General features: G+C 50.3%; 2 protein-coding genes across 2 annotated transcripts in view; one reads left to right on the top strand and one right to left on the bottom strand.

The window, feature by feature from the left end:
- The first annotated feature begins 5,871 nt into the window (after nucleotides 1-5,871).
- On the top strand, nucleotides 5,872-9,249 carry dytn (dystrotelin). Its single transcript, XM_037696711.1, has 12 exons — nucleotides 5,872-6,050; nucleotides 6,136-6,221; nucleotides 6,355-6,434; nucleotides 6,506-6,577; nucleotides 6,643-6,806; nucleotides 6,895-7,006; nucleotides 7,096-7,226; nucleotides 7,290-7,446; nucleotides 7,519-7,574; nucleotides 7,645-7,786; nucleotides 8,665-9,064; nucleotides 9,140-9,249. Exons 1-12 carry the CDS (start codon nucleotides 5,872-5,874, stop codon nucleotides 9,247-9,249), a joined length of 1,689 nt encoding a protein of 562 aa, XP_037552639.1.
- Nucleotides 9,250-10,161: 912 nt separating this feature from the next.
- Nucleotides 10,162-11,906, bottom strand: part of zdbf2 (zinc finger, DBF-type containing 2) — a 10,493-nt gene continuing 8,748 nt past the window's right edge. The window contains exons 7-11 of the mRNA XM_037696709.1: nucleotides 11,178-11,300; nucleotides 10,753-11,099; nucleotides 10,503-10,662; nucleotides 10,312-10,436; nucleotides 10,162-10,222 (exon numbers count right to left, since the gene is read on the bottom strand). Coding sequence (XP_037552637.1) covers nucleotides 10,162-10,222; nucleotides 10,312-10,436; nucleotides 10,503-10,662; nucleotides 10,753-11,099; nucleotides 11,178-11,300 — 816 coding nt within the window. The remainder of the gene's footprint in view (nucleotides 10,223-10,311; nucleotides 10,437-10,502; nucleotides 10,663-10,752; nucleotides 11,100-11,177; nucleotides 11,301-11,906) is intronic.

Raw genomic sequence — 11,906 nt, 5'->3', positions numbered from 1 at the left:
AGCTCATGAACATTGGTGAGGGTAGGAACGCAGACCAATCGGTAAACAGAGAGCTTTGCCTTACAGCTCAGCTCCCTCTTCACCACAACGGACCAGTACAGGGTCTGCAATACTGCAGATGCTGCACCAATCTGTCAGTCTCACACTCCATTCTTCCCTCAACTGTGAACAAAATCCCGAAATACTTGAACTCCTCCACTTGAGGCAGAACCTCACCCTTGGCCCGAAGAGATCAATCCACCTTTTTCTGACTGAGGACCGTGGCCTCAGACTTGAAGGTGTTGATTCTCATCTCAGCTGCTTCACACTCAGCTGTGAATCACTTCAGTGAGAGCTGAAGCTCATGGCACGATGACGCCACCAGGACCACATCATATGCAAAAAGCAGAGAGGGAATCCTGAGGTCACCGAACTGGACTCCCTCCGCCCCCTGGCTGCACCAAGAAATTCTGTCCATAAAAGTTTTGAACAGAATCGGTGACAATGGGCAGCCCTGGAGGAGTCCAACTCCCACCCTGAAGGGGTCCGACTTACAGCCGGCAATGCAAACCAAGCTCTCGCACCGCTTGTATAGGGACTGAACAGCCCATAACAATGGGCCCCCAATCCCTTACTCATGTGTACCCTGAGGAACATGGTCAAATGCCTTCTCCAAGTCCACAAAACACATGTAGGCAAAATGTGGGCCAAGTCCCATGACCCCTGAAGGACCCTAGTGAGGGTAAAGAGCTGGTCCAGTGTTCCACAGCCAGGATGGAATCCACATTGTTCTTCCTGGATCTGAGGTTCCACTAACAATCAGACTCGCTTCTCTAGTACCCCTGAATAGACCTTACCAGGGAGGCTAAGGAGAGTGATGCCCCTATAATTGGAACACACCCTCTGGTTTCCCTTTTTGAAGAGGGGAACCACCACCCCAGTCTGCCAATCCAGTGGCACTGCCCCTGATGTCCATGTGACATTGCAAAGGCATGTCAACCACAGATTTAAGTTTCGTTTTTCTGGTCTTAAGGGGAGCAACACGGTCCAGAACATTTAAACAGGCAGAGTTGAACTGAGAGGTTAGCTCCTCAGTGGTAAGAGACACCGAGAGCTGTTCGATCCTCTCAGAATTAAAACCTTCATTAAAATGAGCAGCAGTGAAACGGTTAATGGAACGCGTACGTGCAGGAACGCACGTCTTAGCAGTATGACAAGGGGGGGTGAAGTCAAACAATACAGGCATGTGATCTGAAAAAACATTGTCACCGATTTTCAAATTAGAAACAGAGACATCGCGTGTTAAAACGAGGTCCAGCGTGTGACCATGTTCCTGGGTAGGACCGTTCACCTGCTGAGCTAAGCCAAAAGAGTCCAATAAATCCAGAAAGTCCTTCACTAAGGGCTTCTCCTGACAACACACATGCAAATTAAAGTCACCAATAAGCAAAAAGTGAGTGTATCTCTGTGTGATATCAGCCAAAAAGTCAGAGAATTCATTTATGAAGTCCTTAGAATGAGGTGGGCGGTAGACAAGCACGCACAGAACCTGTCCAGGGTGTACCCCGCCCCTCGCACAGTGATGGCTGGACATGGGCACCAGCGACCCTCATGACCCAAAATGGAATAAGCGGGTAAAGATAATGGATGGATGGATGGATACCAGGGACTCTGCTTTTTGGCATCGACGGGGCTCTGTTTTATTGACTATTGAAGAAGACATTGGCAGCAATTTCGGTCATGGCAAAGCTTCCAAGTCAGTGTGAAGGTTTGGTACGTGCTGTAGGAACTCTAAATCAAGGTTTACAAGCTAAACCGTAAGGTGAAGAAGATTTATGAGAATCACAGGCCACCTGCGGCTTCTGGGACTCATCAGCGTGGTGGGTTCGACCTTGAAGGAGACTCATAGCATGGATCAGTGGAATGGATTCCCACAATTAGGCCTTTTGGAACCAGAATGACCAGATGGGCTCAAGGCTAAAGAAAAAAGTAATATGTCTGCTGAAGAAAATCAACAATCAAAGCTTATTTGAATCTGACTCCCGATGGCCTCGGAATGGGCAGACTATAAAATTTCTCCTGGGTCATGGGTAACCAGGGATAAAAGCTTCATCTATCGACTCACTGTGGAGACCCCTGAGGAGGGAAAAGCCAAAAGAAGAAGATTTTTTTTAACAAAGGAGCTTGTTGTATTGTAGTTGTCCCTGATCAGAAATGGTGCATAAAAACTTCTTAAATCCCCAGTTTCACAAAGTTCTCCACGTGTCCAGTGTCTCCATCCATCCATTTTCTTCCGCTTATCCGGGTCGGGTCTCGGGGGTAGCAGCCTAAGTAGGGAGGCCCAGACTTACCTCTCCCCAGCCACTTGGGCCAGTTCTTCTGGGGGAATCCCGAGGCGTTCCCAGGCCAGCCGAGAAACATAGTCCCTCCAGCGTGTCCTGGGTCTTCCTCTGGGCCTCCTTCCGGTGCGACGTGTCTGGAACACCTCACCAGGGAGGCATCCAGAAGGCATCCTAAACAGATGCCCAAGCCACCTCAACTGGCTCCTCTCGACGTGGAGAAACAGCGGCTCTACTCTGAGTCCCTCCCGGATGATCGAGCTTCTCACCCTGTCTCTAAGGGAGAGCCCAGACACCCTGCGGAGAAAACTCATTTCGGCCGCTTGTATCCGAGATCTCATTCTTTCGGTCACAACCCAATGCTCATGACCATAGATGAGGGTGGGAACGTAGATCGATAGGTAAATTGAGAGCTTCGCCTTTTGACTCAGCTCTCTCTTCACCACAACAGACCTGTACAGCGCCCGCTTCACTGTAGATGCTGCACCTATCCGCCTATCGATCTCACGCTCCATTTTTTCCCTCATTCGTGAACAAGACCCCAAGATACTTGAACTCCTCCACTTGGGGTAGGACCTCCTCCCTGACCCAGAGAGGGCACTCTACCGTTTTCCGGCTCAAGACCATGGCCTCGGATTTGGAGGAACTGATCTTCATCCCGGCCGCGTCGCATTCGGCTGCAAACCGCTCCAGCGAAAGCTGTAGATCACGATCTGATGAAGCCAATAAGACCACATCATCTGCAAAAAGCAGAGACGCAATTCTAAGGCCACCAAAACAGATCCCCTCAACACCTTGGCTGCGCCTAGAAATTCTGTCCATAAAAGTTATGAACAGAATCGGTGACAAAGGGCAACCTTGGCGGAGTCCAACTCTCACCGGGAACAAGCCCGACTTACTGCCGGCAATGCGGACCAGGCTCTGACAACGGTCATACAGGGACCTAACAGCCCGTATCAAAGGGCCCGGTACCCCATACTCCCAGAGTACCCCCCACAGGGCCCCCCACAGGGCCCCCCACAGGGCCCCCCGAGGGACGCGGTCGAACGCCTTCTCCAAGTCCACAAAGCACATGTAGACTGGTTGGGCAAACTCCCACGCACACTCCAGGACCCTGCTGAGAGTGTAGAGCTGGTCCAGTGTTCCACGGCCAGGACAAAAACCGCACTGCTCCTCCTGAATCCGAGGTTCGACTATCCGACGGACCCTCCTCTCCAGAACCCCCGAATTGACCTTACCCGGGAGGCTTAAGAGCGTGATTCCCCTGTAGTTGGAACACATTCTACGGTCCCCTTTTTTGAATAGGGGGACCACCACCCCGGTCTGCCAATCCAGGGGAACTTCCCCCGATGTCCACGCAATATTGCAGAGTCGCGTAAGCCAACACAACCCTACAACATCCAGAGCCTTAAGGAACTCTGGGCGAATCTCATCCACCCCTGGGACCCTGCCACCGAGGAGCTTTTTAACCACCTCGGTGACCTCAGCACCAGAGATTGGAGGGCTCGACCCAGAGTCCCCAGGCTCCGCTTCCTCAGTGGAAGACGTGCCGGTGGGATAGAGGAGGTCTTCAAAGTATTCCGCCCACCGATCCACAACATCCCGAGTTGAGGTCAGCAGCACACCACTCCCACTATAAACAGTGTTGGTGGCGTACCGCTTTCCCCCCCTGAGACGCCAGATGGTGGACCAGAATCGTCTCGAAGCCGTGCGGAAGTCTTTCTCCATGGCCTCTCCGAACTCCTCCCATGCTCGAGTTTTTGCCTCAGCAACCACCCGAGCCGCATGTCACTTGGACTGCCGGTACCCATCAGCTGTTTCCGGAGTCCCACAGGCCAAAAAGGCCCGATAGGACTCCTTCTTCAGCCTGACAGCATCCCTCACTGATGGTGTCCACCATCGGGTTCGAGGGTTGCCGCCGCGACAGGCACCGACAACCTTGCGGCCGCAGCTCTGGTAAGCCGCCTCGACAATAGAGGCACGAAACATGGTCCACTCAGACTCAATGTCCCCCACCTCCCTCGGAACATGTTCAAAGTTCTCCCGGAGGTGGGAGTTGAAACTCCATTTCACAGGAGACTCTGCCAGACGTTCCCAGCAAACCCTCACAATACGTTTGGGTCTGCCAGGTCTGACCGGCATCCTCCCCCACCATCGGAGCCAACTCACCACCAGGTAGTGATCAGTTGACAGCTCCGCCCCTCTCTTCACACGAGTGTCCAAGACATGTGGCCGCAGATCAGATGAGACGATGACAAAGTCGATCATCGAACTGCGGCCTAGGGTGTCCTGGTGCCAAGAGCACATATGGACACCCTTATGCTTGAACAAGGTGTTCGTTATTGACAATCCATGACGAGCACAGAAGTCCAACAACAGAACACCACTCTGGTTCAGATCAGGGGGGCCGTTCCTCCCAACCACACCCCTCCAGGTCTCACTGTCATTACCTACATGAGCATTGAAGTCCCCCAGCAGAACAAGGGAGTCCCCAGAAGGTGCACTTTCCAGTACCCCCTCCAAGGACTCCAGAAAGGGTGGATAATCTGAACTGCTGTTTGGTGCATAAGCACAAACGACAGTCAGAACCCGTCCCCCCACACGTAGGCGGAGAGAGGCCACCCTCTCATTCACTGGGGTGAACCCCAATACACAGGCACCAAGTTGGGGGGCAATAAGTACGCCCACGCCTGTCCAGCCCCTCTCAAGGAAACTGGTTCCAGAGCCCGAGCCATGCGTAGAGGTGAGTCCGACTATTTCTAGCCGGAACCTCTCAGCCTCACACACCAGCTCAGGCTCCTTCCCCACCAGTGAGGTGAAATTCCACGTCCCAATAGCCAGCTTCTGTAGCCGAGGATCAGACCGCCAGGGTCCCCGCCCTCGGCCACCACCCATCCCACATTGCACCCGACCCCTTTGGCCCCTCCCACAGGTGGTGAGCCCATGGGAAGGGGGACCCACGTCTCCTCTTCGGGCTGTGCCCGGCCGAGCTCCATGGGTAAAAGCCCGGCCACCAGGCGCTCGCCCGCGTGCCCTACCTCCAGGCCTGGCTCCAGAGTGGGGCCCCGGTGACCCACGTCCGGGCAAGGGAACACTAGGTCCATTTATTTGTGTCATCATCGGGGTCTTTGGGCTGCACTTTGTCTGGTCCCTCACCTAGGACCTGTCTGCCATGGGTGACCCTACTAGGGGCATAAAGCCCCTGACAGCATAGCTCCTAGGATCATTGGGACACTCAAACCCCTCCACCACGGTAAGGTGGCAGCCCAGGGAGGGGGTCCAGTGTCTCTGTGGAAGCAAAACTCCAACGCCAATCTGGCCTTGATGTTGCACTTCCACAGAGCCACGGCATCAAGTTGGGGTCCAGCCTGCAGTCTATCACTGCAAGACAAGTAAACAGCCATATTTGCTTCACAAGAAGAAGAAGATATATTAAACATGTTCAGGTGACTCATTTCATCCTGAACATGTTCATTTGATCATTTTTTAATCCTGATGAACTTCAACCTGCTCTGATTCTGTTTCAGTGGATGTTGTGTTAGTTCCACACATCATGGCTGCCTTTCAAGAGGAGGGCGGGGCCAATCTGACTCAGGATGTCATGATGGACAGAGACGCAGTTGGCCGTGTTGTGGACAGGATGTTTGTCAGGGCGTCACAGGAAGTAGCAGGTTGTGTGCATGCAGGGGGTCCAGAGGAGTTGTGCAGCCTCATGTTCAGGCTCTTGGAGAGGTCAGTACCTGTCCTGAGCCTGAGTGCAGTTTAAACCAGATCCAATGGTTGTGTTTGTGTTGCATGTGTCTCTTGTGTGTTTCAGCGGTCAGACCGGTTGTGTGTCGTCTCGCTCTCTTCAGACGGCTCTGATTGCTCTGTCTGCAGACAACCTGCTGGTGAAATACACAAGTAAGTGCATGGAACTCAGAGATGTGTGTTTGGACTTTCGTCCAGTTTTACTGCGAATGATTCATAAACAAACACGACCGCAGAACATTCTCACTGGACTTTCAAAATAAAAGATTAATGTTGTATCCTGCAGGTCTTGTGAGGGTTTCAGGAAACACTGCAGGATCTGTCAGCATGTCTGGACTCAGATCTATGCTCCAAGACCTCAGTCAGGTACACACAGTTCAGACTACATCTCCCAAAATGCCCTGTTCTCCAGCGGCTCTCTAACATGTGGCTGTTAGGTTCCGGCGGCGGTGCAGGAGGACGGTGTGTTTGGCAGCATGGAGGCAGCTGTGAGCTCATGCTTTAAGGAGGTGAGAACATCCAAATGCTGCACAGAGATATGGTTACCGTGACAACCAGGTGACTGTGTTTACAGGTGCCTGCTCTAACAGTGAGTGAAGAACACATGTTGTCATGGCTACAAAGTGAGCCACGACTGTTGCTATGGTTACCAACACTGTACCGACTGTCAGTCAGTCAAAAGATCAGTCATGCCGTCCGCTGTCACACCTGCAAGACGTTTCCCATCACCGGCCTCAGGTGAGTCTTCCTGAGAAAACACACTGGACTCTGATGAGGTCCAACACCTGTGACTCCTGTGTATGTGTGTGTGTGTGTGTGTGTTCAGATACAGGTGTAAAAAGTGCGTTAACGTCCACGTGTGTCAGAATTGCTTTCTGACCAACCGACAGACCAGGAGGCACAGAGTCCACCATCCAGTGGTTGAGTTCTGTACTCAGGTTAGAAAAGGAGGACAAAACCAGAAAACAGGACATGTGGACAGTGTGAGACCCAGGGGGACAACTTTACACCTGTCTTTCTTCTTCAGCCCACCTGGAGAGAGTCTCTGTCCTCGTTGGTGCGTAATGCTCGCCATGCCCTGTTACCACGGCGACATACTCAGAGAGAAGCTTTTAGGACAGTTCTAAAGTGGGTGGAGCCAGGGGAGACCCAGAACAGGTGAGACAGGTGTACAGGTGACATTTACCAAGTTAAACGTGCGCAAACATAATTTTTTCTTAGAGCTCCGCCCCCTTCCGATGCCTCAACACTATTGGCTGACTTGGCTCAGATTGCCCTGTCAGATGAAGCTGTTTCCCATGATGCATCAGTGCTGGCTCCTCCTCCTTCATGCTCCTCTAAATCTCTGCAGACAGACGAGGATTTGCAGGGTCGCCAGGTGATGATCTCACAGTTTCAGCAGCAGCTTGATGATGTCATGTGACGTAACGGTGTGCGTTTCCTCCCGAAGGTGGCAGCAGGGGCGGAGCTACTGACTGAAGTCAGGAGCCTGCAGAGAGACAAGTGGTGAGACTGGAAACCATCTCAGCCATAAAGCTCAGTTGTTTATTTGTTTATTGTTTTGTTTGTTTTTCAGGCTGCTGGAGCAGCAACTGCAGGCATGGAGATTTGCCGTCCAATCAGAACAGGGCGTCCTGGAGAACCGGTGTGCCGAGATGGAGGTTACCATGGATACGCTCAGACAGCACAACGACCGGCTACAGGGGATGCTGGCACAGGTGAGACACAGAACCACAGGTGAGACAGAACCAACCTGCAGTCAATCAGGATGGAAGAGGACGTTCATCGACCCCCACCTGTGCAGACTGGGCGATGATCTGAACATCTAGACTGGGACTCTTCAGTTCCTGAAGGACACACAGTCAGCAAGACGTCTTTCTGGTCAACGAGGGACAGTCGTGATGGTGGCGGTGTAAGGGCACTCAGGTGTTCTGCTTTTACATCCGCCCCGGTGTTGTGTCAACGGTTGTTTCCCCGTTGGTCTAGTTCTCCAGCAGCTTCACTTCGTGTTCTCCTTAACGTCAGTGTTTGAAGAGACGGGGTCATGAAAAATGCTACAGATTTAATTTCTGTCCCTGACCTCTGGGTAGAGACTGACAGAATCTGAGGTCTCGATACAGTAATTCCTCTTTGCAGGGAAACTGGACTCTCCTTAGAGACGGGGTGAGAGGTTCATTTTTCCATGAGAGACTTGGAGTAGAACCGCTGCTCCTCTTTTTTGCAGATAAATGGACCAAGATGTTGTTACAGCCTGCCATAAACATAATCCTTTAGTTGTTGAAAATTTGTTTTATTTTTGAAAAATTGTTGTTTTCTTCTTGTTAAAAAATTGTTGTTGTTGAAAAATAGTTGTTGTTTAGTTGTTAGATGAAAACCTTTCATCAAAGATCTAAAAAATTAAATCTGGTCCTCTTTTAGATTTTTCTACCTGGATTATTGAGCATGCATCAGGATACTTTCATCAAAGAGCCAACACTCTTTTTTTTTTTTTTACCTGCTCACAGGTGAATCGTGCAAATATGAAAATGGGTCTTTCTACAGCTGCTGAATGGTGAGGCGCATTGTGGGAGTTAATTTCTGCTCTGTTCTGTGACAGGCTGTAAACAAGATGGAGGCCCAACAACACGCCAACAACACGCTTCTGAGCTTTAACACAGAGCATGCAGATGGAGAGACCTCAGACACTGCATCAACCTCAGAGGAGGAGCTAAAGGAGAGCGAGTGGGGCCAAAGCGAGCTGCAGACTCCATCTCCCACAATCCAGCAGGACGCAACTTTGTCACATGACCTCAGTGAGGAGGAGGAGCCTGCGATGATGTGTCACAATCAGCCAATAGAGCAGCAGGGTTGGCCTGAGGGAGCAGGGTTAAAGAGAGAAGACGCCATTTTGTCTAAAGAAAAGGATTGTGGGAAGTGTAGTCCAGAACAGCTGCTGCAGGAAACTGTTGCCGGACTGAAGACAGAGATGGACAACACCTTGGCAGACAGACGGACAGGTGAGACAGACAGATGGAGAGACATGTGTCCAACTTTAAGATTCCCACAATGCTAAACTAAACTGTTGTGTCCAGGTAAGAGACGGGAGGCGGAGCTTCTGGAGGCAGCAGAACAGGTGGGAGATTCAGTATGCCACCTGGTGGACGGTTTGAGAACAAACAGGCGACGCAGGTTCAGGTTATAAAAATGTTTATTCTCAAGAAGTTCTTCTGTATTTCAATAAACACAAAAATAAAAAAGTATCAAAGCAGTTCACCTGTGAAAATGATACCAGTGTTTCCATGGAAACCACTGTCAGAATTACTGTACGGTGAATAGCATCGACCCTCTAAGATATAAAAAGTCTAGTTTTAAATAAAAACTATTTTTAATGTATAAACATAAAAACAGTTTATAAATTTATTTTAATGCCATGAGACACAACAAACTGTAAATGTGTATCAAATAATGTTCACATTTTAAATGATTTCTCAGATAATATTTATTTAAAATGTAAAAGTTTTGGTTTGAACTGCTGATGTTCTGCGACAAAGAAAAAAAATTAACTTCATGTTTGTCTTGTGCCACTTTAGTTTTGGCCCCAGCAGGTTTGCATACAGCACAGGAGGTTTTACCTGGACAGGTGAATTCTCACTGCCTCGCCCTCTCTGACTGCGAGATGGCACGTGGGCGGGGCCTGAGTTTTCTAACAGGTGCTGTTCGTCGCAGACTCTTTCTTCTAGGTTGTAGGGGCGGGGCTTCAACTATGGTTCTTCTGTTGGAGGTGGGAGGTGGGAGGCGTGGCCTCCCACCACTTTCTTGCTTTGATCTGCTGTGGAGAGAAGTGGGCGGAGCCTGACATGTCCTCCCCCCTTTCCGGTCAGTCTGAACTGAGTCTCTAGTGTCACCTATAAGCCCCTCCTCCCACAGCTGATCACTGTTAAGGTCTGGACTCAGGCTTCGGAACAACTGACGGACACACGGCGGCGGCGGGCCCAAGGAGGCGGAGCCTCTGTACCACATTATGCGTTTTGGAGGTTTCTTTAGGATGCGGTTCGTTCCAGGCTCGTAGAACCGGATAGGAAGTTTCTTGTATTTGACCTGTAACCCCTGATGGTCAACTGGCCGCCGCCGCCTTCTGCTGCGCTTTGGGGTGGATCCTTCTGGTGTGGTGGAGCCTGAAGGGGAGCAGAGCAGGTAGACAAGCGAGGTGCCCGGCTGCACGGGTGTGATTATATTGGAGTACGACGGAGGTAAACAATGCCACGTTTGCATCTCAGGTGTTCTCTGATTAGCTGCAGGTACGCTGATGGGCGGAGTCTCTGTAAACAGGTACTGTACAGCTGGAACAACCAATCGAATGGTCTGAGTACTGTGACTCACTTTAACCACCTGAAAAAACAAAACTAGGTGAGGCTTTTACTTTCAGAGAAGATGAAAAGTGCGCATTTGACTCACCTGACACCTGGATGCTAGTCTAAAGCTCCGCCTCCTCTTCCTCCTCGCGCATGCAGAGTCATCATCATCTACTTTGTCAATCAAGGGCAGCATACTTGTGTCTGACTCCACCTTCTTGGTTTCAGTGAGCAGAGTTTTCTTTTGGCTCCTCCCACCGTACCTGTGATCAACATAAGCAGGTGTTTAATGTCAGGAACGCGCCGGTTTCTGTTACAGAGTGAACAGTTGAAGAGGTGAGTGGGTCCATCACCTGGCCAGGGACTCGGTGTCGAAGTAGCAGATGAATCTTCCTCGTCTGAACTGTCCAACTAGTCTCTCCACCTTTTCCTCGTCCTCCTGCTCGATCTGGGTCCAGGTCTTCCCCCTGAAGGACTCCGGGATATGTTCTGGAACCGGCAGGACTTCTTCTATGGGCAGGGTCCAGAACCCCTCGTCCTGCGTTATTCCACCTCCGAGAAGGGCGGAGTCAAGCTGTTTGAAGTACAGCTGGTCCACCATGTCCACCTGAACGTCCATGAGACTACTGATGTCTCGATTCTCTGTCTGGCTCACCTGGACAGGTATGTCAGTGACTTTTCCTGCTCTTTGAAAAAACATCTGCAAATGGAGCATCCACAATCAGAACCTTTAAATCCAAAAACTAGTTCTCCTGCAACTAAGCTACACATGACATACCTGCACAGGTGAGTCCCAGTTGCTCTCTGTTGCCATTGAAACAGGAAAGCTGAGACAAAGGCTCTCTGTCTCCTCCTGCTGGAGAGAAGCTGAACTGATGCCATGGCAACACCTTTGGATCACCTGAAAACCAGACAAAACTTAACCAAGACCCTGGAACCAGCTTTCAATTCCTGTACTGAGGGTGATGCCCTGTTAAAACGAAACGCTTTGACTAGTTTCTGCAGGTGATGATGACGTTCCGTCAACGTTAGAAACCCAACGGTAGATCTAGTTTCTGCCTGTGATGGAAACACACAACAATCAAACATAACGGGCAGGAAAAAGTCTTCAAACATCCCAGAGATGTAGTTCCTTTTTGGATGGAGCCTCTCGGTGCAGAGGGTCGTCCCCTGGAATCCCAGATGACTGAGTGCACTTCCAGGTATGAATGAACTTGGAGATGCAGTGTATTTTTGAACCAAGACCCAAAATTTGAAACATTTCTTTAAAAACATTTAGATTATTGTTTTAAGGAGAATATGACTCCTGATGTATCTTCTGGGTTGTTGTGGGATACCATGAAAGCTTATGCCCAAGGGCTGATAATATCTTATACCATTATCCTGATGCATGCTCAATAATCCAGGTAGAAAAATCTAAAAAAGTTAAATCTGGTCCTCTGGACATTCAAAAAAACAAAACAAAGCAAATCAACAAAAAAATGTAGAAACGTTTCGTCTCTCATCC

Source organism: Nematolebias whitei, chromosome 23 (genome assembly GCF_014905685.2).
Source record: "Nematolebias whitei isolate Nwh7 chromosome 23, NemWhi1, whole genome shotgun sequence".
Taxonomy (NCBI): Eukaryota; Metazoa; Chordata; class Actinopteri; order Cyprinodontiformes; family Rivulidae; genus Nematolebias; species Nematolebias whitei.
Note: the sequence above shows the minus strand (reverse complement) of the source record. Positions and strands in the feature narration are given on the sequence as shown.

Coding starts and splice junctions, on each gene's coding strand:
- dytn (XM_037696711.1), top strand. CDS start 5,872: ATGGCTGCCTTTCAAGAGGAGGGCGGGGCCAATCTGACTCAGGATGTC. Junction 6,435..6,505: donor TGCTCCAAGACCTCAGTCAG/GTACACACAGTT, acceptor TGTGGCTGTTAG/GTTCCGGCGGCGGTGCAGGA. Junction 7,575..7,644: donor AGCCTGCAGAGAGACAAGTG/GTGAGACTGGAA, acceptor TTTGTTTTTCAG/GCTGCTGGAGCAGCAACTGC.